The sequence below is a fragment of the Danio aesculapii genome, chromosome 14, assembly GCF_903798145.1.
Source record: "Danio aesculapii chromosome 14, fDanAes4.1, whole genome shotgun sequence".
Classification (NCBI taxonomy): domain Eukaryota; kingdom Metazoa; phylum Chordata; class Actinopteri; order Cypriniformes; family Danionidae; genus Danio; species Danio aesculapii.
The window spans coordinates 8,702,140-8,729,453 of NC_079448.1; the positions used below are offsets into that span (position 1 = coordinate 8,702,140).

General features: G+C 37.5%; 1 protein-coding gene across 1 annotated transcript; it reads right to left on the minus strand.

Moving 5' to 3' along the window:
- Positions 1-19,003: 19,003 nt before the first annotated feature.
- si:ch73-43g23.1 (uncharacterized) lies at positions 19,004-26,353 on the minus strand. The gene has a single exon (XM_056471712.1). The coding sequence runs from the start codon at positions 26,262-26,264 to the stop codon at positions 19,215-19,217; it is 7,050 nt and encodes a 2,349-aa protein (XP_056327687.1). The 5' UTR covers positions 26,265-26,353; the 3' UTR covers positions 19,004-19,214.
- Between the last annotated feature and the right edge of the window lie 961 nt (positions 26,354-27,314).

The window sequence follows — 27,314 nt, forward strand, 5'->3', positions numbered from 1 at the left end:
AAGAATGCGGGTTACAGCCATAGACATTATAATAGATGTCTATGGTTGCAATGTGCACTACATAATGTACATCTTCCTCTACTGGAATTTTTACGATGGTTGGCATCCAGTGTTTTCCTATATTATCGCCACCTTCAGCTCAGGAGTGTTAATCAGAGAATAGGCTTACAGACTAAAGTAATGGACATCTTGTACGCATAGATGGTTTAAACCATAGGTCTCAAACTGGATTCCTGGAGGGCCACAGCTCTGCACAGATTTGCTCCAACCCTGATCAATCACAGTTGATGCAACTAATCAAAGTGTTCAAGACTCTTTTGCAGAGCTGTGGCCTTCCCGGAATACAGTTTGAGACCTATGGTTTAAACACATAGGCTGCAGTCAAAATTGCGTCCTACTCATGTATGTACTACACTTGAATACTACACGACCATTAGAAAAATGAATATCATTGCTACTTAACGTTACCTAAGCAACCTCAAGGTGGGACCGGTCACTAGCGACTACCGAGGGTAACAGAGAGCAACAAAATCGCTGCTAGTGTGAATGATGCACTAGATCTCTGTTGTCATAATGTCAGACAATCAAGACGTGCCAAACACAGACTCAGGAGACAGTGTGTTCAATAATAAAACCAGAAAAAAAGACTGCGTTCAAAATCTCTTGCTGCTCGAGTAGGAACTACATTTGAATTTGAATTTACTACATGACAGTTAGAAAAGCACGTCAGTATGAATGTGAGCATTATGAATGCAATTCGGCAGTACTAAATCTGCCATTTGTCATTACCATGTGATCTACCCTCATCAGTTGCATCGCTTAACTCCCCTTCATGAATTCTCTTAAGTGGCATCATGAAATAGCGTAGTGGGATGCGGACTTCAGAATCTCGCCGGAAGTAGTAAATCATCCAAGTACATTTCACTTATTGTTTTTCCAATGCTGTGAATTTAGTCATACTACTTGGCTTGCATACTGTTTTGAACATTCTATGGAAGTGTGCGATTTTGAACACAGCCAAACTGCTTTAACATTTCACGTTGGTGGCTTAAAGTTGTCGTGCTGATTGTGTCATGAGATTCAGCTTTTCTATTAGTTCTTGGTTTCATGCTTGTCGTAGCTGAAATCACACTACAGGAAAGTGTATGAAAATTGTCTGACACCACCAGAAACTCATCGGATGAAAAATCTGATTGCAACGGCCATTAGGTGTCAGTCAGTGAACATTTCAAACCAACAATCAAAGATCTCTGATTTTAGCCCATACGTTTACTGGAATCCTTAGATTTCACAAATTAGTTTTAGGCCATGCTCACATTTACATGGGTACTATTATAAATAAGGTTTTCAGGTATTATTATAAATAAAGCTTTTTTTTTTTAATTCCGTAAACATGAAAATGTTAGATGCATGTTAAGGGCACGTCAAACCAACAGGCGGCGATAATGACACTTTTTGACTAAGTTCACACCAAACGAAATTAAGTATTTGCATGAGTAATTTGCATACAAATCAATCCAATTGTGATAAAAAGAGGCGGAGTACCGTCTCACTAGCGAACAACACAAATTATGCGATGCATTTGCAGCAAACGTTTGGATTGTTAACTCAGTGTTAACTTTAAGGAGAAAACAGCATGCACACTGACGTTATTGAAAACTTCATTTGGTTGGAATTTTCAGAATATTTCTGTTTCAGTCACCTGACATGGCATTTTCATGTAGACAGTGAAACTGCGTACAAAAAAGTGCGGTTTTGAAAATACCTATGTTCATGGGGACAGGTCCTCAGACAACCAAAAGGTGGCTGAAATTGCAGTGTGAGCAGGGCTTAAAGGTGCAGTATGTGTGTTTGACACCCAGTGGTTGAACTAGGTATTGCATTCCTGGTTCAAAACACTCGCAGGCGCAGGTTGCCAGATTGACGACACCAATAGGAGTGTGCCTGCCTGTCGAGCCTAAAGGCTGATTTAAGTCGTGTTCTACATAAAAGCAATGGCACACAATAGAAGAAATATTTTCATATTAAAAGAAGTTTCTGTTCTAATCAACACCTGAAATGTATATTTTAGGAACGGCTTTTATTTCTTGCAGTGGAACAACAAAAAACTGACAGGGATTACCTCAGGTACACCTCATGTGCTTTATTCAGTGTTAAATGCTAATAATGTGAGTTTGAATGCCATTTCACATGACATTTATTACTATACTACTGAAAGCAGCAGCAGATAGTTCACCTCAGATCTTAAAAGGAAAATAAACTGTTTGAAATTGAACTTTGTGACTCTGTGCAAGCCAACACATATCAGTGATTCAGCATCTACATTTAATAATGTTAAAGAGGTTTAATATGTATTGATTAGATTGTAAACCGTACCATTTTGTTGGAGTGTAGTGAGTGCACTATTCTGTGCTTCTGAATGGCTGTAGTTAAATTTCTATCATTTTTCGTCTGGTGCGAACAACCAAATTGCTCATCACTGCAAATCTCATCTCGTAGCATGTTTTTAGACTCACCTAATGTTTACGTTCGTAATATTTATTTTATTTGCTAATTAATAACCACCTCATGTGGAACTCTGAATCTGCGTTTCATTTTGGAGTCGGCTACTGTCCACCGGAGGTTGCATTTTGGTCACAGACACATACTTTCAGAGCCTATCTGACTGACTGAATGAAATGCGCGGTTTTCCACCAAGGCAATCTGCTGGAATATAATTGGCTGAACTGGCAATGGGTGAGTTAAAATAATCAAAACAAAGACAGACAGACAGACAGACAGACAGAATAACTGATTTCAGCATTGTTTTTCAGATAAACATGTATGTTCACTTCGCATCTGCAAACATATTATGGTATTTTTATGCTTTAGAAGAGTCACAAACTCACATACAGCACCTTTAAGAGACAGAAAGAGAGAGAGACCTAATTTGGGGTTTTAGATCTCTATAACACTGAACAGTTGAAATAACTTGAAGCTGATTTATTCTAAACAGATTCGCTTTCCCTTTCCGGGAGAACACGCAGAGCATATTTTGAATGCTGATGATGTAACTGCTCAAGTACTTCTAATGGTATGTCTTTACCAGACACTGCTCTCTCAATGAGACCTGGAAACCTGAAGGAATTCACATTAAGACGTCGAACGAAAACAAAACCACCAAACCATAAGCAATGAAAGGACAAAGGTGAGGCCAAATCAAGCTACTGTGAGTTAGAGTGAGAGTGTCATGGCAACAACACGTGCAGAGGCAAAACATTTTCCCTCAGTTCCCTCGTAAAACGTCATGCGAAAGGGAAATGGCTTTTAGAGCTGGAGGTTTATTCATTCTGGGTTTGAAAAGTGAAACTCCAGCAGGGGATTCCCCTTCCCCACAGATCAAATCCATGCTGGATTTTGTTATATATTAAAAGAACACACAGGGTCTGACTAATACTAGATTGTCTGAACAGCAGACTGGACACACACACAAAATTATTAGAGTGTGTCACAGTCTAGGTGACTTATAGGTAAAATATGTCTTGCTTTTACTTCTGGATCATTGTATCCAAAATGTGACTTCACCCATGAGATCATCTTTTCTCAAGACCTGATGTGATGTTTCCTAAACACAAATGAAGAGGTCTGGATGCTTATTTTAGCATCTAATCAGGACCAAATGTTGGTGAAAATATATCAAGCTTGGTTCAAATATGCTTCTTATTAATACTTATTGCAGCCACTGTATATCTTTATCTACTACTTACTACTACTACTACAGCCAACTACCTTACTAACTAACTAAATTTTCATTCACTGATTCTTTTTCCTACAGCTTAATCCCTTTATCCATCTGAGGTCACCACAGCGGAATGAACTGCCAACTTATCCAGCATTTGTTTTACACAGTGGATGTCCTTCCAGCTGCAACCTAGCACTGGGAAACATCCATACAAACTCATTGACACACATACACTACAGCCAATTTAGTTTATTCAATTCACCTATAGCGCATGTCTTTGGACATTGGGGGAAACCGGAGCACCCAGAGGAAACCCACACCAGCACGGGGAGAACATGCAAACTCCACAGAGAAATGACAACTGGCCCAGTCGGGACTCAAATTAGCGACCTTCTTGCTCTGAGGCAACAGTGCTAACCACTGAGCAACCGTGTCCCATTAACTAAATTTTAATTAAACTAATTAAATTAAAACAAACTTAACTAAATAAATACAATTAAATACAACAAAATTGTAGCGCCACGGGGGCGCAGTGTGTAGCACAATCGCCTCACAGCAAGAAGGTCGATGGTTCGAGAGGTTGGTTGGCAGATAAGTTGGCGGTTCATTCTGCTGTGGCAACACCAGATTAATAAAGGAACTTAGCCGAAAAGAAAATGAATGAATGAATGTAAACAAAATTGTTTACTTTAGTATCAGGACCCAATGTTGGTGAAAATAATTCTGGAGTAAGCAAAGTTTGCAAATATGCTTTTTACAAATAAAACGCATGACCACAAATCTTTAAATATGTAAATAAGAATAAAATACGATAAAAATATTAATAATGATTATTATTATTATTATTATTATTATTATTATTATATAAAAAAATTTACACAACCTGACTTTAATTCTTTGATCTAAGTTGTAAGAGCAACACATAATAACTTCTGGTTGATCATTAGGAAAAGTGGCAGAAGGTAGATTTTTCTGATGAATCATGTTGAACTGCATCCCAATCATCACAAATACAGAAGACTTATTGGAACCCGCATGGACCCAAGATTCTCACTGAAATCAGTCAAGTTTGGTGAAGGAAAAATCATGCTTTGGGGTTACATTCAGTATGGAGATGATGATGCAGAGTGAATCAAGAGTGGCCTCAAGACAATTGTGCTGCCCATTACAATACAAACCACAGGAGAGGGCAAATTCTTCAGCAGGATAGCGCTCCTTCTCAAACTTCAGCCTCCACATCAAAGTTCCTGAAAGATGTCAATGGTATTCCAGGACTGGCCAGCCCAGTCACCAGACATCAACATTATTGAACATGTCTGGAGTACGATGAAGGGGGAGGCGTTGAAGATAAATCCAAAGAATCTTGATGAACTCTGGGAGTCCTGCAAGAACGCTTTCTTTGCCATTTCAGATAACTTTAATAATCAGTCATTTGAGTCATTGTAGAGATGTATGGATGCAGTCCTCCAAGCTCATGGGAGTCATACTCAATATTAATTCTTTTTCCACTGCAGCATGACTTTATATTCTATACTGTACATTATTTCTGTTAAGTAACAAGACTTTTGTCTAAGACCTTACTGTCCTAATTATATAATAAAAAAAATCAAGGCATGATCATATTTTATGTTGGTATAATAAGTGTAATCTAGAGGCCTTTGCCTTTCATATAAGACACCAAATGATCACCTAGAAGTCAAGTTATTATTTGTTGTTCCTAAAACTAGGATAGGTGATGACTGTTGTCAGGTGGTGTACTGTATATATAGCTGAAGTCAAAATTATTAGCCCCCGTTTATTTTTTCCCCAATTTCTGTTTAACGTAGAGATTTTTTCAACACATTTCTAAACATAATAGTTTTAATAACTCATTTCTAATAACTGATTTATTTTATCTTTGCCATGATCACAGTAAATAACTTTTTACTAGATATTTTTCAAGACATTTCCATACAGCTTAAAGTGACATTTAAAGGCTTAACTAGGTTAATTAGGTTACCTAGGCAGGTTAGAGTAATTAGGCAAGTTATGATGGTTTACTCTGTAGACTATAGAAAAAACTATAGCTTAAAGGGGCTAATAATTTTGACCTTAAAATGGTCTTTAAAAAAACTGCTTTTATTCTAGCTGAAATAAAACAATTAAGATTTTTTTTTTCAGAAGAAAAAATATTATCAGACACACTGTGAAAATTTCCTTGCTCTGTTAATCATTTTGGAAGTATTTAAAAAAGAAAAAAATTCAAAGGGGGGCTAATAATTCTGGCGTAAACTGTATATCTTCAAATACCTGCGTAACACAAATACCACTTTATATCTTTAAATACTTGTGACAAATTTAATAAATAAAAAAAATACAATAACATAAACAAAAATAAATGTTTTTCTTTTACATATAATGCATTATAATTGTGGCTTTTGTTTTTTTTTTTTCCTCCCAAAACTGCTGCAGTTGTGATTTCATTGCTTTACGGTGACGTTTCACCACTGGCTATTCTTAGAGTCACCCACGCTTGGTTTCTCCTTATCAGTGGGAGAGCTGAAAATCTAGGAAAGCCTGACAGTCGCGTTTCTCTTTGGTATCTTTTTCTGCCTCCTGCAATAATAAACTGCTTCTTGTTGATGCCCGCTCCCTCACTTTGATGTCAGCAGGGCATTTGATCAACATGGCCCCTAGGAATGATGGGAAGCCTTTCAGATGCTGCGGTGACACCATAAAACAACTTAAAGGCATGAGAGAAATGTAAAGTCAAAAGGCTGCGCAGGTGATGACAAACCACAGATTCATTTTGAGGATGCATTCCACTGATGGTAATGTTACTGTAGGTCAATAGAGTAAAGAAAAAGAACTGTTGTCACCATAATTCTCCAGCCGATTGCTTATATTAAAGGGATAGTTCATGCAAAGATTCATTCTGCCATCATTCACTCAGCATTAATAACTTGTTCCAGAGTTTGTGTTCCAGAAACACAAAAGAAGATGTTTCGAAGAATGTTGGAAACCTGTAACAATTGACCTATTCCTACAATAGGAACAACAAATACTATGGAGGTCAATGGCTACAGGTTTCCAACATTCTTCAAAATGTCTTCTTCAACAGAAGATAGAAACTCAAACTGGTTTGGAACAAGAGTGTGTAAATGATAACAACATTTTTGTCATTTTTGGATGAGCTATCCCTTTAAGAATTGCAAATATTTATTTGTTTAGATGGAGAATGAATTGCGTTTTGCAACATGCTGGAAATGCTGGGTATTTTAAACCTAAAGTGGATGAAACAGAGAATGTACTTCCTAAAGAAACTATTGTCTTTTAATGTTGACAACACATTGTTGATCAAGTTTAATAGTGCTTTTATCCAAAGTATTGCAACATTTTTATGTGGTCTGTTGGTATGGAAATGCTTCTGAGGCATGGGGAAGGTGGTAAAAACAGTTAGTAAGTTGTTGGGAATAAAATTAAAGAGTACTGATAATATATATAAAGGAAGAGTATTAAATAAGGCTATTATGATTGTCAATGATGAGAGACATCCTTTATCAAACACCTTCCAATTGTTACCATCAGGTTCCCATATGCATAAGAAATGGGATAAAATGATAATTTACACCTTAAGCAATTAAGTTTTTAAATTCCTCCTCTCTCAGTAGTAGTTGATGGTTCGTAGTCTAGTTATTTATTTAGAGGTACATTGTTTTTTTTAATGATTTATATATATATATATATATATATATATATATATATATATATATATATATATATATATATATATATATATATATAAATGCCAAATGTAAAATGTCAGATGTCTCTGTGAGTGTGTGCTGCAAATTAAATTTCTTTACAGGGAGGGACAAATAAAGTTGACTAACTAAATATGGTCTAACCCAAACATTGGGTTGAATTTGGTTCTATTTATTTAATTTTAAAAAATCAACCCTGGAGTTGATATTACCTCGCATTTTCTAGAGTGCATGTTTTCGCAAAAATTCACAAATTTACTGCAATTCAGTGTATATGTGACACAATAAACTCTATAGAGATCTATAGCTTTGAATGTCTAGAGGCATCAACAAATTAGACAAGTCATTGTATGAAGTTGGTTTGTTTTGTAGACAATAGAAAAAAATATTGCTTAGGGGGGCTAATAATATTGACCTTAAAATGGCTATAAAAATGAAAACTGCTTTTATTCTAGCTGAAATAAAACATATTGACCTTAAAATGGCTATAAAAAATGAAAACTGCTTTTATTCTAGCTGAAATAAAACAACTAGATTTTTCTAGAAGAAAAGAATATTATAGGAAATACTGTGAACAATTCCTTGCACTGTTAATCATCATTTAGGAAATATTTGAACAAAAAAAGTGAAAAAAATAAATAAATCACAGGACTGCCAATCATTTTGACTTTAATGACCATTTAAGCATTAGAACCATCATTTCACATAGGATACTGATGTTTAATTAAAGGAATGGGTTATGAAATATTTGATTTGTAATATGAAATAATGAAATATTTGGGAATATTTATTTTTCATGCTGTTAAGGCGTCACTGTGACGCAGTGGGTAGCATGATCGCCTAACATCAAAAAGTTTGCTGGTTCGAGCTTCGGCTGGGTCAGTTGGCAACCCCTGATTAATAAAGGGACTAAGCCGAAGATAATGAATGAATGACTGTTAAGTTAGCCTATGTGCTAGCATCATTTAGTAATACTTACATTTACGAGTGTAAAATGAATTTCTCCAAAGGCAAGATCTTCGAGCAGCTGTACTGCGTCTCTTTTGTGCAGATGTTACAAAGATTGCAAGCTGATAAACTATTAGGTAGGTTTACCAAATTACTGCTGCTATGTTAGTGCTCCCGTCCCTGTTATCGTCTGTTATTATGGGATTAATGATTATGCAGGACATATTACATATAGGCTTTGGAAAAGGTGGTTCTTTGATAATGCATGATCAAAATGGCAAAAACAACTGTAACAGGGTTTCTTATATCATTGTATAAGACTGCATGCACAAAAAGGAATAATGATATGGTTAAATGTCATTGAAGAATAAAACGACCAAGGCAAACAAAGGTGGTTTAAGTAAATATTACTTAAAAATTGTTACACATTTAAAAGACATTAATTTTTATTTAATTTAAAGACATTAACGACTTTTTTATAATACAACTATTAATTTAAACTGCTTAGTCTACAGTTAGATGATTTATTGCTGTTGCCCATTTCACTTAAGTTGCTGTGCTTGTAACATCAGTCACATGAAAACATAAACAAGGCAGATAACGTACAGACCGCATTCATACTTAACGAGATTTGGCTGTCGTGCTCTTTTAGCACTCCTTTAGTAAGTACTACATGAATGGCCATGAATTGCATTTTAAGGCAGCTATTGTGTTCGTGCAGTAACTAGTTGTATTAATTTTAGACCTTTTGGCCCGTTTCCACTGAGTGGTACGGTACGGTACGGTTTGGTACGCTTTTATGGCCGTTTCCACTGTCAAAAGGCGTACCGAACTGAACCTTACCGTACCACTTTTTCGGCACCCTTTTGAAAGGGTACCAAACACAAGAAAGGGTACCAAAAGGCGGAGCTAGAACGCTATTGGTTTACAGAGATACGTCATTCGCTTATGCAACAAGCCAGAATGAAAACAAAAAACCTGCCATGTTTGAAATACACAGCGAGAGATTATAGCGGAATTATAAATACATATAATAACGAGCCATGGTCGATCTGGGCTCAAACAAACCTTGTTGTCGTCTTGATGAACAGCCACAAAGCCAAGAAGAAGAGCAGATTCACCCTGTGCCCCGTAGTTTTTAACGAGCCAGTCTGAGGCGCGAGCGGTTTCGCTTTCTTGCTAGTGTCTAACATTATATCTGAAATAACAGACTTCTTGAGCTGATGATAATAATCTGCGCTTGATTATTGACATGCTTTTGAAACCCGATCCTGTCAGACACTGACAAACACGAGAACAAAAGGAACAAAGGAGAAGCCGGAAAAAAGGAGCTAATTTTTCAGCAAACATGAACAAAATGCCGTGATTAACTAACTTATTATCTTCACCTTTTGGACTAATATGAACTGGGAATGACGGAATTACGCTCTAACAGAGGCTACATGTGCTGCTGAAGATTACAGACACCGATGAGAGGTTTTCACTGACTGTGGGCTATATTTTGTGTTGTTTTGAACCTAAATACCGACGAAATGTCTGCTATATGTAGTTCTTCTGTAGTTGGTAACATGTCGGAGACTGTAAGGGGCTGTATGTGTCTATATATGTTCATTTATTTAATATAATTACAGACGTTACAGTAGGCTGTTTCGCACTGTCATTGATCTGCAGTTATAATCAACTCAAGTTCATTGAAAAATTAGTAATAAACATTTCTTGTATTTATGTGTGTAAAGCATCTGTTTTGTGAGAAGTGCTTTTCATATGATATGTAAGTGACCCTTACAGCTTTATTGTTGACATTTCCTCGAGCTAGAATGCCGTCGACTGAAACTTTCTGTCATACACCACGCCCACCAAAAGGGTACCCTTGTTAGTGGAAACGCAAGCCTGATAAAGGTGACCCGTCCCAAACCGAACCGTACCGTACCAGTCAGTGGAAATGAGCCAAAAGTGGCCTCATATCGTGGTGGATCCTCTATGTTTACATCCTAGAATGCACTGCGCAGTGACGCCAGTTGCCAAGCCCTATACATCTACCATTAGCCTCATAGCTATAACAAGCTAGCGCAGCTGCGATTAGTCACACAATAAGGTATAACAATTATAGCTTTTGTTCAAGCATTCACCACAGATGATCCAGGGGTACTCAATGTTTCACCACACGAGATTGAGAAACTATTTGTTAAGGTGAGACACTGTCAGTTTTGAGAATTTGTGCTTTGTTTTTTAGTGTTTTTTCAGGCTACTGTGAAGAAAACATAAAAAATAGACTTTAAAGTCTTTCTTTTTTTTGGTTTTCTATGCATTAGAATGAGAAAAAAAAAAACACTTTATTAAAAACCAAAGAGTGCAAATTTTCAAAACTGACAGAGCAGTTTTTTGCAACGTCATGTTAGGAGGTGATGACACATCTCTGAGAGTTCCTGTGACATGACAGCATTCACAGTGAGATCAACAGATTCAATGTATCAGGGAAATTCACTTTCTTGCTTTCATTCCTGTTTCTATACTCTGTCTTTTGTGTTTTTCCTCATTCTCTCCCTCTGCTTATCACGTTCACTTATGTTGACAATTCAGTTTGTTATCAGCTCTGAGCACTTCCTAATTTCCGCAGATATTCCACTGCTTACTCAGTTTGGCCAGTATGACGCCATACATGATGAAAGTCCAAACGCAGCATTAATTATTAAATTCATTACCAGACCACAGTACCAACTAAACCACAACACACAACATGATGCATTTTTAATCCTCTGTTGGGTAGCAATATATATTTATATATATATTTATTTTTTTTTACATTATTTTTATTATTGTGTAATACTTTTTATTCTTAATTGTGGCTCTGGGGTTTAAATATACTTTTTTATTAATAATACTTTTTGCGGTCACTGTATATCTTTAAATATATATATATATATAGATTTTTCAACACATTTCTAAACATAATAGTTTTAATAACTCATTTCTAATAACTGATTTATTTTATCTTTGCCATGATGACAGTAAATAATATTTGACTAGATATTTTTCAAGACACTTCTATACAGCTTAAAGTGACATTTAAAGGCTTAACTAGGTTAATTAGGTAAACCAGATAGGATAGGGTAATTAGCCAAGTTATTGTATAACGATGGTTTGTTCTGTAGACTATCGAAAAAAATAGCTTAAAGGGGCTAATAATTTTGATCCTAAATATAAAAAATATTATCAGACATACTGTGAAGACGTCCTTGCTTTGTTAAACATCACTTGGGAAATATTTAAAACAGAAAAAAAATTCAAAGAGGGTTTAATAATTCTGATTTCAACTGTATATATATTATTTATATATATATTTTTAATATATATATAAATTATATATATAATTATATATTATATATATAATTTAAATATTTATATATATATATATATATATATATAAATGACATTAAATAAACTCACATATTTTATTTCTTTTTATTAAATGTTCATTCGAAAAGGAGGAAAAATGCAGTATATATATACTGTATATATATATATATATATATATATATATATATATATATATATATACACACATTTATATATTTTTAGCTGTGGCTTAAGATTTCAAATTTACTTTTTGACTAATCTAATTCTAGTTTATCCATAATGAATGAGGTCAGATTATGCAAATGTCAATTAAAATCAACACAGATTACCGACATGTAAGCCACTGAGGGCTTAATGGTTGAAATTCATTTTCGAAATGTTGCTTCATATTTTGAGAATGTTTCCAAATTTCCTTTAATGTTGCTAAGGTTACGAGCAGCTCATCAACTGATTATTGCAAAAACCCAAATTGGAGAAAATTTTACAAGCTAGCCTATAATAATTGAGTTGAAATTTCATAGACACGGGGGCACCAGAGATTTATATTATGTCTATAATATATCTAAAAAGAACTAAAAATAATATATAATTTGAGTATTAATAACAACTGGTAATTAGAACAAGTAATTAGAACAACTGAATTCTACATATAGTCCCTTGTAATCAGATAATTATATTTTTATGCCATAGATTGGGTTTTATTAGTCAAAAAGTTTATTTGGATTCGTAAGCCACAGCTACAGATGTATGAATATATAAATATACAGATCTTTTTTTTTATGAATTAATTACAATACAGTTAATTTTATTTTATGAAAGATACATATTTTAGCATCAATAAAAAAATATATTTAAAACTCCAACCCACAATTTAAAAAAGTATTACACTGAAATACTATACATAATACATGCGAAATATACATTATATACTAAATATATATTGCAAGCATGCGTCTACCATAAGATTGAAAACAGACAGTTTGAAAATATTATATTTTTATTTTATTGTTTTCATTTTGTTTTTTATTCATTCATTTTCATTTTGGGTTAGTCCCTTTATTATCTGGGATCACCACAGCGTGAACCGCCAACTTATCAAGCATATGTTTTATGTATAGGATGCCTTCCAGCTGCAACCCATCTCTGGGAAACATACACACTCATACACTACTGTAAATTTTTCCCAATTCACCTGTACCACATCTTTGGACTTGTGGGGGAAACCGGAGCACCCGGAGGAAACCCACACGAACACGGGGAGAACATGCCAACTCCACACAGAAATACCAACTGACCAGCGAAGGCTCAAACCAGCGACCTTCTTGCTGTGAGGCGAGTGAGCTACCCACTGCGCCACCACGTCGATCTCATTTTGTTTTATTATATATTATTATTTTATTTTGTCACAAGTATTTGAAGATATACAGTGGCTCTAAAAGTAGTACAGGTAAAATATTTGAAACCTTAACCCCACTTTAAAAAAACATAGTGGCATTTGCATTTCAAAACAAATATTTAAAACATTTTTAACATACTGCAAACACGTTTTTTTCAGAAGATTCCAAATATGTAACAATTTTTTTCTTCACGTGTACTGTGTGTGCACGTGGTTAATAAATAGGCCAAATGTCTGAATGAAAAAATGACGCAATTGAAACGCAACAGTGAACCACAAGCAGTTGAAGCTGCTGTTTCTCGGTTGTGGTGTAAGTGACTGCTCCACCTGCTGGCCACTCAGCACTCCACCTTTCGCAGAGGGAGGTATTGTTTGCTTCATTTGTTGCTATGTGGCATGACTCGAACAAAAAAAAGCGGAAATTCCTACCTGCACACCTGATTCAAAGTCCCGCAGGTACAAGGAGTCTCGACGGGTCTGTTCATGCCCGGGCTTCCGCTGATGGAACGCGCCCATATTTGGTCATTCCCTCAGTCGACAAAGTTAACGTTTCTGCTCTGTTTACGAGTCTGTGACTAACGAGCTGTTGTGTAGCAATAACATTTACTCACTTCACAAGGACAATTAAACTCTTTTAGGGTCCTGCTTCCTTAGTTTAGTCAGAAAAGTAGGCTACTACAAACATTTCAGGAAAACTGCCACAAAATGTCTGAAGCAGCCTCAGGTTAAGAGCCTCTGAAGGGGTCAGATGCCATAAGGGTAAAGGTTAATCATTCCTGGTATTTCCTGGCAAGCGTTTAATGGACTATAATGCACAGCTAGTGATTTTCAGCCAATAATGAACTTCCGGTGAAAGGTTTATGTGACTATTTAAATTTCATATGGTTACTTTTACAGAATCAATGTTGTAATGTAATTCAGATATAATCAGTTAAATATACTTAAGCATCCATTTTGTTGTTAAAGCGTAAAAAAGAAAGGCTGTTTAAACGCAGGTGCCTTCATTAGCAGCAGGCTAGCTCAGAAATTTAATTGAAAATAAGTACAATTAATTTCCATATTTTAAAGACATGGTGTGGAAATTTTTTTTATTTCATGCAGTGCTTCTTGTTTGGTCTGATAACCACTTTATATCGTATCTCAGCCAGACAGTGATGATCGACAGACAAAAATCAGATCTTAAACGCAGTGAATTTTGTTTTCACCGGAAGGCCTGAGGCTGGCTGACTGAAGTTAAAAGTCTGTGTGCAAATACCTCTTTACAAAAAAAGGAAGTTATATCCGCTTGTTAAGTCGTGACGTATGGAATATAGTTTAGGGCCCAAGTTTCTACTCATTTGAATTGAGAAAATATTTGTTTATGCCACTTTTTAGTTCTATCACACTTTAAAGTGAATTTAATATAAAATCATGGTGTACACATCAGTCTCTGGACTTGCTGCATCACAAATATGAAAATTTTAACAAAAATTATAAAAAATTTATCACTTTCTGGCCATCTACCTGATATTAGTTATGGAAATATATTGCGATTGTGATTTTCACAAAGTACTACACCGTATTAGATTAGAAAGTATTACACCGCTTTGTAAACGTTTATTATTACCATTTGATGAGTCTCCCCATTCAGTTTGATAGAGCGCTTGGACCCGAAAGGCGCTTCGCGTGACATCACACTTAACAAGCAGATAAGGAGTTCCTATTAACCAACTATACCAAAAATATTGTTTCAATGTTAGAAATAAAGTTTATAAGAGGATAAAAGTACTGTAACAGTTTACGTATTTTGTGACTGACATGTGTTTCCTGTTTATTTACGGTTATGGGATGTTGATCTCTGCTCGGTCAACTTTTGATGTTGAAAATTCAACTCTACAGTTTAACAAAGTTATATTTTTTACATTTAGATGTTTTAAATAATATTGCGTTTAATATACTATAGAGAATAGATAAATAAGTAATAAATATATATATATAGACAAATAAGTCTGTAAAAAACAGAAAATGTACTAGTTTTTTTTTTGTACCATAATGTACAACACCAAACCAGACATTATATAAAGAATTCAGATGCAAATACCTTTAAAATCGGTTTTAAATTTCCTTCAAAAAGAATTTCCTTCGAAAATGATTTTATCAGGCTGTGTATTTTCAATAATTTCAAGTTTATGGTAAAGAATACACTCTTTTAAAGGTTTTTAAAATGAAATAACTCAACATAAACACAGGAGTCTGAGAAAAATGCTAATTTTCTATGGAAATTTCAGACAACACATAGAGGTTTTTGCATCTGAACTCTTAAACAAAATTTTACTTTAAACAAAATTCACTTTAAACAAAAATCTCAAGGCTAAAAGTCGTTAAAGAAAGATAAAGATCCCATAATGCAATTCAACAGCATAAATAAACATGGAAAAATAAAAACATGAATAACAAAATACGGAAAACGGCTAATTTATGGATTTTTATTTTTTAACACTGTAGCCTACCTTTTCAATGTTTCAATTTTTAGAAATTTTACTAAAATGTTACTTCATTTATTGGAAAATATGGATTTAATTGATGTTACTTTATTATTCAATTGGAATCTGTTCTATTGACATGGTTTCAGTCAGTCCAGCATCATTTTTGCATGCCTGTCTCTTGTGAAAACGTCTGTAAATGGTCAACCAAGCAAATATTTTCAAAATGACCATCAAATTGATTTATCGACAACTGATAAATTGTATCACAAAGCTAAATAAGTTAATATTTCATATGCACATATCTATATATTCTTATAGGCAATATAAAATAAATGAAATGATTTAACATTTGAAAGCAAAAGATATAGACAGACATTATTTGTAGTTATTATACACTACATGACAAAAGTCTTGTCGGTGATCCCAGTTGTAAGAGCAATAAATAATAACAGAATGCAGAAGACCTATTGGAACCCGCATGGACCCAAGATTCTCACTGAAATCAGTCAAGTTGGTAAAGGAAAAATCATGGTTTGGGGTTACGTTCAGTATGAGGACGTGTGAGTGATCTGCAGAGTGGATGGCAACATCAACAACCTGAGGTATCAAGACGTTTGTGCTGCCTATTACATTACAAACCACAGGAGAGGGCAAATTCTTCAGCAGAATAGCGCTCCTTATCATACTTAAGCCTACATATCAAAGTTCCTGAAAGCAAAGATGGTCAAGGTGCTCTATTATTGGCCAGCCCAGTCACCAGACATAAACATTATTGAGCATGTCTAGGGTAAGATGAAGGAGGAGGCATTGAAGATAAATCCAAAGAATCTTGATGAACTCTGGAGTCCTGCAAGAACGCGTTCTTTGCCATTTGCCATTGCAGAGATGTACTCATGGATGCTATCGTCCAAGCTCATGAGAATCATACACAATATTAATTCTTTTTCCACTGCACCATGACTTTATATTCTATACTGTACATTATCTCTGTTAGGTGACAAGACTTTTGTCCAAGCAAAGGCAGACCTTACTGTCCTAATTAAATAACAAAAAATTAGTATAGTTCACCCTAAAATGTAAATTACACTATAATTTACTCACCATTTTGAAGCTTCCAAAAGTGCATAAATCTGTTGTCAAATGAATGTTTATATTTAAAGTTTCTGCACAGAGGGGTCACGTTTTGATCTTCTATTGGTCTCAAGCATTTACTTGATACAAAATCACAGGACAGAGTTCACTAAACTTAACTCTCAAATAAAGCAACATGTGAAACTTGTCACTGCTTCGACCGCTGCCAGAAGAGAGTGGTTGGAGTTTCTAATTGAAAAATTAGAAATACTTATGTTACAAAAACTCATGGAGACATGCATTAAAACCCTGGTTAGGTTTTTTTTTCTTACAACAGATTTATCTGCTGTTGAAAGCTTCAAAATCTAACACTATTATACAGCATGAATGAGCGAGGATAAAAACTACTTTGACTGCGTTCCTCTGACAGAAAAAAAGGCATTTACACCAAGGATGGATTGAGGGTGGGTAAATTATGGGGTAATTTTCACTTTCAAGTTGTTGCATCTCATGTTCATTCAACATCAGTACTTGCCCTAGACACTCATTTTTATTTCCACTCTACTCCCCTTGGCTGTCTGCTCTGGGGATCCTAATCGACGTCATATAGGCAGACTTGTATATCTTGGTGTAGTCCAGTCAAACACCCCACAAACAGGGTAAAGCTTTCTCCCCCACAAAGCCGTCTGCCACACACAGACAGACAGTTCCATCAGCTTTTCTTACAGTATCAAATACAAATCAAATGCAGTCATTTATGGGTGCGGCTGTAGTTGGAGACCAAGGAGAAGACTGAACTGTTTGTTTAAATAGGAGGAAAGATTTTCACAAAACGTCACCACTAAGACCATGGTGGTCCATTACGTCACTTTAGCCGTGTCGAACACCCAAATAAAAGAAACACCCAGAATACGTGTGACTTGCATTATTCAGCTGACAATTCAGCCAAAAGAATTACATTGAAATGAAATAGGCCATTATTAATTCTGCACAGCTGCATAAATATGACTGCTTATAGGATGGTGGTTGGAGTTGAAGCTAGTATTTGTTCATTTTTCTTAAAAAGCACATCATTTACATGTACAAGACCTTACATTCGGGACGACAGTGGCTCAGTGGTAAGCACTGTCACCTCACAGCAAGAAGATCGCTAGTTCAAGTCCTGGCTGGGTCAGTGGGAATTTCTGTGTGGAGTTTGCATGTTCTCCCAGTGTTCGCGTGGGTTTCCTCCAGGTGCTCCGGTTTCCCCCACAGTCCAAAGACATATGCTACAGGTGAACTGGATAAACTAAATTGGCCGTAGTGTATGTGTGATTGAGTGTGTATGGCTATTTCCCAGTACTGGATTGCAGCTGGAAGGGTATCCGCTGTGTAAAACATATGCTGGATAAGTAGGGGGTTCATTCTTCTGTGGCTACCCTTGATAAATAAAGGGACTAAGCCGAAGGAAAATGAATGAATGAGACCTAACATTCTCGAAATAAGGGAGCAGTCAAGTGGACAGGGAGAGTTAACTGTGTCCACTAGGTGTCACCCTGAGATTAAATAAACAGCCTGGCAGTGGCCCTAAACTCAAAGTGGGTCATCTTTAATCGTTTGTTTGACAAGTATGACTTTTCTATATCACATGATTTATGGAAATGAAAAAAAAATCCTTTACCAAGGGCCTTAAAATGTTGCACAAATACAACATGAAAAAAGCGTGGCATAAGCATTTTATAGATCAGGGGTTCTCAATCTTGGTCCTTAAGGTCTGGTGTCCTGCAGGTTTTAGCTCCAACCCCAAAAAGACACACCTGGGCTAGCTAATCAAGCTCCTACTAGGCTTTCTAGAAACATCCATGCAGGTGTGTTGAGGCAAGTTGGAGCTAAATTCTGCAGGGCACCGGACATAGAGGACCAAGTTTGAGAACCCCTGTTATAGGTAATTAAATAATTATAGCAGCAATTATTGGTACTATGTTACTCAGATGGGTTATACTGTATATGGCAGCTAATTTGACATCATAAAAAAAAACAAAACAAAAAAAAAAAAACACAGACATGTGAATTTTGTAGTGACTTTTAATGGGGTGTATCCATGTGTAAAAAATAGCAAATGGCAATCTTTTGATGACAGAAAAATATGTCTGTGATTTTAATACAAGTGAATTAGTGGATCTTGCTTATCCACATTTTTCATATACCCACATGTACAGTATATGTACATTTAATGTGTTGCACAATTATTATTATACAATTATAAATTATTATTATAGCTGCAATAACATAAAACGCTTTAGACTTCAGGGTAAAAGTATAACTTTTAAGGGTGTTCAAGGAAAACATTGTTGATTGAACAATGAGAGCTATTTAAAAAATAAGGCCCATCACTGAATAAGCTTGGCCTATACAGGGAAGGTGAGGTGATATAAATGATAGTGAAATTATATTACTGAAAGACAACAATGTTATATCAAATTTTAGGAAAAGATCAAACAGAAAAAATGATTATAAATGTATCTGCTGCCGTTTCATGCTCTTCTTCCCCCTGAAGGAGGCATGCTTGAAGATGGTTTGTGGTAACAGTCTGAAGCTGTTGAATTTGGGCTTGCATTCATTCCAGTTGGCATGTAATACATGCTTTCTAGATAGCCCTGATCCAGCAACGAGTGGCCTTTTGCTTCATTTTTTGGCATCTGGCCCCCAGGGCTTCCATACCTTAAGGCAGTCTGGTGAAGTGTTGTTGGGACAGGTGGTGGTTCAGGATGGCGAACTTGCTGGACATTGCCTGGAATTGCTGGGAAAGATGGCATTGCATAAGGTAGGTACTGTGGTGCATACAACCCAGGATTGTGCAAAGAAGAGTAAGGTGGTACAGCTGGTGGGTACAACCCTGAGTGGGACATTGTCTGCTGTGGTATGAGAACTTCCACATACTGTCCCAATTCAGGATCAAATAGCATTTTTCTGAGTGGCTGCATTGGAACCTCAATGTAGAAGTATTTACCAGTCTCAGGATCAAGGAGGACACGACGAGGACCTTGGCCACAGCTGAGCCCACTTGCATTTTCTGGATATAACACGCCTGCTCCACCTGGACCTTCATTTGCATAATCATGACCAAAAGATGGTGGCAAATCTTGTGGATTAAATAACTGAGACCTGGGATCCACGGCAGACATGTTACTCGAATGAGAGTACTCATGATAGGAAGCAGGAGCTGCAGCTTTAGGTGAAGGATGATTAGCTGGTCGCCTCTCTGCATGCAGTCCAGAAGTTGGTGGCTGTTCATTAACATAGGATTGTGAATTTGAAACAGGGCAAGCTCGTGGGTTGTGCAGGGGCTGAATCATAGCTGAGGCATGGGGTACTGTAGTATTGGAGACTGGTAGACCATCTGGTCTGCACTGATGAGGACGAACTTGAGCTTGTGGGGGAGCACCTGGACAGGTTTGGACTTGGCCTGGAGACCTAGAGGCTACTGGTACTCGTTCCAGTGGACTGTGGTGGGTATGTCCTTGATGTGATTGGGGTCCTTGTGGGCAGGAGCATGGAGATTGCTTAGTGGATGGATGATACTTGCATGGCCTTTGTGGCAGCAAATCTGACACTCGTAGCGGGCTGAAACTCTCTCGCTCATCATAACTGGGGGGATCATCTGATGCATAGAAAAGATAGTCATCTGTGTGAAAACGATTATTAGATGACGCTCTTGCCACAGATTGTGGGTCACCAAGGATTTGCGATCCGGATTGGTTAGAAGCAAAGGAACCATCTAGCACTGAGTGATCTTGATTGAACGATGAGGCCTGTTGTTGGCAAGTGCTGGTGGTTTGCAAATCAGCAGATGATTGCTGATGAACCGGACTGGCCAATGTCACTGTAGTAGATTTCTGCACAGTACTTGTAGTTGTTGGTGGTTTGTAGCTTGATATAGCTGATACAGCGAGTCTTTTTGTATCTTTTGATGAAGCATCATGTGATTGATCCTTGTGTATGAGTGTTGATTGAGATTCAATTTTCTTAGAGTCACTACATAATCTGGTTTGCTGTTTAATGACAGATGATGCTTGTTTTTCTGCTTTTGGTGGATCACTTGACACTGACTTAATTTCTGCAAATGATTGTTTACAGCTGAGTTTTGGTGTTACAAATGGCTTTACCTTATCAGTGGATACTGACCTCACTTGTATAGGTAGTTCAATCTCTTTTGATGTGTTCGTTGTTGTAGCATTATTTTTTGTATTACTTGAAAAAGATCTCACCTCTGGCTTGCCAGATGTAGCAAGATAAGTTGGAATTTTTGTTACAGTTGTGGTAATTTTCTTTTTTTCTTGTTCCTTTGTCGAAGATTCTTCGGACAGTGTTCCTTTGGGACTCTCACTTTGTCTGGCTGTCCTTGAATAATTATTGACTAAAACTGATGAATTGCAAGGCACTGCACTGTTGTCTGCCCTTACTTGAGCTTCATTTAAAATGCCTTCTGATAAACAGGCTTGTACAGGTACCTCAAGTCTATTAATATGTTTAGCTCTAGAACTTGCACCCTCACTATGGACGTCACAAACTCCAATATCAGCCTGCATCCCTTTCTCTTTCAGTAGCATTGATACAGAATGGCTGCTGTTTGTACCTTTCATTTGAATGGAGGCAGGGATTGAAGTGTCAAATGTCTTTGCCTTGGGTGTGATATTTGGCAAAACCACCACAGCAGAAACTTCCCTCTCCTTGCTAGGGGGTCTAGGGGGCATCTTGGCACTTTGATCACAGTAAACATAAGGTCTCTTAGTTATAGATTCTGATGCATCTATGGTTGCAGAGAGGGAATCTGCAGTTTTTTGTTGTGGCTCAGTATCTAGTGATGTGACTTTGGAAGGTATTTCAGTGATGTCAGCATCTCTTCTGGTCTCTGCACCCACTCGTGGTTGTGATATTTTTGATATGTCAACAGGCTGTTTTTCATCATGCCACTGGATTGCTTTGCTGCATGGTGTTTGTTTGTCCTTCCAACTGATGGCTTTACATTCAATGTGCAAGGCTGGAGGAGTTTGTGGTGGCTTTTCTTTTTTCTCTTGAACGACAATTTCTTCTGCAGTAGAGGTTGAATTCGACGCTGTGAAAGACAGGTTGTATGTGTTTTTTACTAACTTTCTTACATCCCTAACTTTGTGTATAACAGATTTTTTGTTGATGTCATCAACTTCTTCCATCTCCATGGCTTTTGTACATCTAGTGCTCATATCTTCTGGAGCTTTCTCCACTGAAGTAGTTTCAGATATTTCTCTGGATTGTTCCAGATCAGGGGATAAAGACACTTTCAAAGAAGTCTTTTTTCCTTTGATAGAGGAAGGTTTCAAAGTAATTTCTGGTGTTTTTGACATAAATACACTCTTTGGAGCCAGCTGTTCCTGGTTTTCTGTTGTCATCTGATGCTTTTTGTCTCTGTTTGTTATTTTGTTCTGCATGCTTATTGCTGGAGTGGCAGTAGCAGGACTTGAGTTCCTGACGCTGGCATTTGCTGAGTCACTATTGTTTTCCTCTACATGGTTGTCACCTCCTCCCTCCCTTCCATCCGCCTTATTGTTGTGTTTCACGAGTACTTTTTCATCAGCTGGTGGAGAGGCCACTATAGGCTTTGTTTCTTCATTTGTGAAATTGTCAGCAATCAGAGCTTCATCTGTGTTAAGGAAGGCGGGTCTGAACAAAGGTTTTGGAGGAACTTTTGGGGCACACTTCTTAACCTGATGTGGAATTCTCTCTTCTCTGATAACAAATTCTTCAGATAAAAGAGTGCATTCTGAAAGCTGGCTAGAGCTTAAGCTATGCTTCTCTGTATTAATTGGTACGTCATCAAAAGAGCTGGGGCTAATATCATCATGGTTGTTTTTATCTCCAGAAAAACTTGGTTCTGAACTTTTTGGTGTAGCTTTCTGCACATCCTGCATTCTCTTAGACAACACACTCTTGATAATGCAGGATGCCATTTGCGTCTTAGGGGAGCCATCATCTAAAGACACCGATTTCTGCAATGTTCTTTTCCTGTCACTTTGTGGTGAATTTGGGACCTCCCTGAAAACCTTCTCTTGAACAAAAACCGGTGTGCTGTGTTGACGAACAATTGTGTCTCTTGAGTGTCTGTGTGTAGAGGGTGAAGTAGAAACATTTTCAGTATTCCCATTTGGTTTTGCTTCGTCTGTGTTCCGCCTTAAGAGCTGAATCTGTCTTTTTGGTACAGTCCTCTTTCCTTTATTGGATTCTTCCTTGCTCTCTAAAGCAACATCCACACATTCAAAATTTCCCATTTCAAAGTGTTTGTTTGGGTCCAGGCCATCACGAGGTAAAAAAGCATAGCTATTATTTTCATGTAACACTGAACCACGTAAATCTGCATAGCTCATCCACGCAACAGCACCAGGGCTGTCTACAGTTGATGGCTGAGAAACATTCGTTGATGACCTATGGCTTGAGTTGTACACATCCAAATAATCCACCTGAGGGCTAGACAGGCTTCTGAAGGCCAGATCTGTAAACCACTTCACTTCATTGTCTGTTTCATCAAACTCACTTCCCATGATGGAGTTCTCGCCAGTACATTCAGGAGGAAAAAAGCCTGTACCTCTGTATTTACCCTGGACAGCAGCTGACCGGAGACTCCTGGCGCCACTCTTGTTCTCTTGATGTGAGCCCCTAGCTCTGAGCTGACTCTGTTGCTGGAGAGTTGTTGGGGGTGACTCAAAATAACAGCGAGCTGGAATTCCCGACTTTGGGTCTCGACTTGAGAGAGCTGGGCTGTAGTCTGCATGCCCTTTTCTATTCCTGGCACTGAATGACAGCTCAACCTGTTCCCCTCTGTAACTACTGTCTCCCATAGTCTCCTCCCCTTCTCCCTCCCTCTTTCCACTCTCCACCTTTTCCTTGCTGTCAAATTCACCAACATTGTCCCTATTGATAACCACTAGCATTTCTCTAATTTCTGCAGTCACTTGGTTACTACTTGGGGAATCATTTTTTAATGTTTCAATTCTCTTGTCGTGATCATCAATATTACAATGGTATTGTTTCTCCTCCACAGATGCCAATGTTATTGCATCAGATGGACTCAGAGAAGCTGATGTTCCACAGACAGATACAGACGTTGTGTTGTCAGTAACAATTTCCTGATTTTTATCAATACTTACTGTGGACAATGCAGAATCCGAGAGTTCACATGAAGAATCTTCCAACTTCTCTAGTAGGCTAAGAACTTCTGGTCCACCACCTGTATATTCATCCTGGACAGATGTGCTGCTTTTGAATGTGTCTGCTTCAACATGGTCATTTAAATGATGACTATCTATTGGGCTATGAGAAGGTGGATTGATTCCCTCAATGATTATAGGTGAAGGCTGATTTTCTGTCTTCTCAATAGGCATCGAAGACTCAGGTGATAATCCTGTGTCTCTAGTATGTTCCGATGCATTTGATGAGGGCCTTGATCTACTCTCTGGTGTTGACAAAATGTTTCTTGAACTAGGTGAAACAGAGGTATAATTTTCAAAGGGGGAATTTGATGCTACAGAAGAGTTGCTGCAAACAGTTGTATCTACTGCAGATGATTGTGCTAACTCTTTGCTAGGCGAAATGTTATAATCGATGCCTTCAATCATAGGGGATTTTGTATTTAGTGGCAGAATACTATATGATACTGTTTTGATTTCAGGTAAGCAGGTGTCTGAGCTCAGTTCTGGAGAAGGGGCTGAAGAAGTGGGCTCTGGTGTAAGATAGTTTTCTCCGCTGTTTGGAGTTGAGGTAATGCTCCTTAATTCAGGTGTTGAATCTCTACTGTATATTGGTGTTGCAATGTAATCAGTACCTGTGAGGGCGGGGGAGGACAGTTGGTCATCAGGTTCCATTGAATAAACCATTCTCTGGTTTGTGGGTGATGGGCTGATGGTAAAGCCCATAGGTGAATGAATTGCTGTAGGTTCTGGTGAGTGAGCTGAAACAGAGACATCTGAAGTAGAGTAGATATCACTGTGACAGCAAGGTGATATTGAGGTTTCAGGCTCAGTTGAATAAACCTCTCTCTCATTTGTAGGTGATGGGCTGATGGTGTAACCCAGAGGCGAGTCAATGATGGATTCTGAATGATCAGGAGAGGAGCAGATATCACTGTATTCAGTTCTAGTGACGACCGGAGACGACAATAAGGCTTCATGTTCACTTGAAGAAACTGTGGTTTCATTTGTAGGTGATGCATTGATGGTGTAACCAATAGGTGAGTGAATTATTACTGGTACTGGTGTGTGAGTATATGCTGATTGTTCAGGTGAAGAGCAGATTTCATTGAACCCAGGTGATTCCAGTCTTTCTCTACCATCCATGGATGAACACACAAGTCCTCTTCTTTCAGTGGAAATGTCAGATTCAGTTGTGGAATCTATTTTGACTTCATCATTGGTAGGAATTGTAGATGAAGAAGATGCACCATGAGAGTTCTCCAAGAGTGGAGACTCTGATTGTGTTGAGCACAAATCGAGCAGCTCAGGTGAAGATCTACCTATGGATGCAGGTGTGGAGCTAATTGTTCTGCTGTCAGGGGAGACAGAGCTTAATCTGTGCTCTGGTGTGTAGCAAATATCTTGGTCTGCAGGTGAAATAGACATTTCCTGAATAGAGATGCAGTCTGTAGGTGAAGTGTTTGACAGTTCTGATGCAGAGCCACTGTTGACAATCTTTTGTGCAAGAAGAACTCTTTCTTCTTGTGGATTATTGTAGTCTATACCTTTTTTGCTCTCTAAAGACATTCCAATATCTTGTTCAATTTTAGATTCTGCCAAGTCTTCACAGCTTGTAAACTTAGATATACTTATGCAGCCTTGTTCATCTTCAAATGGGCTTGCACCTGTATGTTGAGGTGTTGTTATGTTAACTTCTTTCTTCAAAACAGCGGCTTCATTCTGCTCTGAAGAGCAGGACGTAGGATTAGAAGTTTCCTTTGATGAATTAATAAGACAAGTATCTGGTGTTGAATTAATATCATGTGGTTCAGTTGCATCTGTTTCATTCACTGGGGCAGGGCTCACTGACACTTGGGGTTCCTCCCAGTAATCTTTATGTGAAAGGTCATTACCATTCTCTTTGGGTGCAGGTGGTATACAGTCAAATGCATTAAGTCCAGGCAAGATGGTTGATTCAGGTGGCGGTGAATCTGTTTTACTGTTCTCTGATGTACAAAAATCCTGTGTATTCTTTGGAGAGGGTGTACTGTAGGTGACTTCAGCGTTGTCGCTTAAGTCAGATCCATTGGCAGTGTGATAAGATCCTGAGTCATTAGCATCATCTGCTGAAAAAGGCTGTTCAATTTCCTTCCTGGCATATGTAGCAGAGGCTGGGCTACTGGAAAGTGACTGGGACTCTCCATCATCCCCAAAAATGTCACAGAGACAGGTTGTTTCGGATATGGCATTACGATGGCTAGGGATTGAAGTGATGTCAAATATCTCTACACGATTTGGCCCTTCGCGATTCTGCAAGTTAAATGTGTGTGGAGCACTGCGAAGGAAAGAGTAGCTATCTCCTTCTAAAACCCAGCGTTCCATTTTTTCACTTCAGATATCCCAGACATTGGGTTGACTCTTGAGCAATTAATAAATGTTTGAGCTTGCCATTCAGCAGTTGTTGAATGTTCACATCTAAAACATGAAAGAAAAATTGTTAACTTGTTAACTGTATAAATAGTGGCAAATATATAGTTTTTATTTAATAAATCATTAATTTTGTAAGCTTAACAGTCCAAAATTCCAGTTACTGAAATGAATCTTTATACCTAAACAAAACTGTGCTAAAAAAAGATTGAAGGATTACTATTAAGATAACTGAATGGCATAACTGGTGGAGACTTACTGATGCACACATATGTACAGTAACTTTGTCAGTGTTACAACATACATGCACAAAAGTTCACATAAAAGCCATCAAATTGAATACTTGCCTTTTTCTGCTGTTTTTCCATATGGTAATTTCAATGAAGCAGCCTCTCCAGAGAACATTCACAGGGGACAGTTACGCACTGAACCATGAGCTGTGAATGAGGCTCCTGCTGGGGGGTCCAGGTTTCCAAGTGCCAAACTGACCCTTCATCGAAACAGGCCACTCGGTGCACAGAAATGTCCAGCCCCTCAAGCTAAGCCCAAAAAAATGCTACGAGTCCTGTGCCATTAGCCATGTCTGAGCTAGCAGAGCCTGGCTATTTCAAACATTGATTGATACCACTTTTTAAAAAGCATGCACAGAAAAAAGAAACTGACCTGCAGCTTTTTTAATCATGCTTTAACATAGGTGCATGCCTCTGCCAAGCTTAGAGGGTGTTACAGCTAAGAGCAGGTGCTGCGATAGCATAGACGGAGCCTGTGAATGGAATTTGACACACTAGGCCAAGACAGTCATAGGGGCTTCCTAATTTTAGACCTCTTCTATCAGGGGAAACTTTGCTTTGAGAGGCTGCCTAGAGACACATAGAGGACACAAACGCCAGCTTTACAAAGTATACACCGAACTTTCTCTACTATTAGATTGCAACATCTTGTTCTAGAAAACTCCTCTAACATTTACTTTTGATAAATGTTTCTTTTTAATTGTGAAGTTAGTTA

What these genes read in the sequence shown, in the direction of transcription:
- si:ch73-43g23.1 (XM_056471712.1), bottom strand. Translation starts at nt 26,264, where the DNA reads ATGGAACGCTGGGTTTTAGAAGGAGATAGCTACTCTTTCCTTCGCAGT.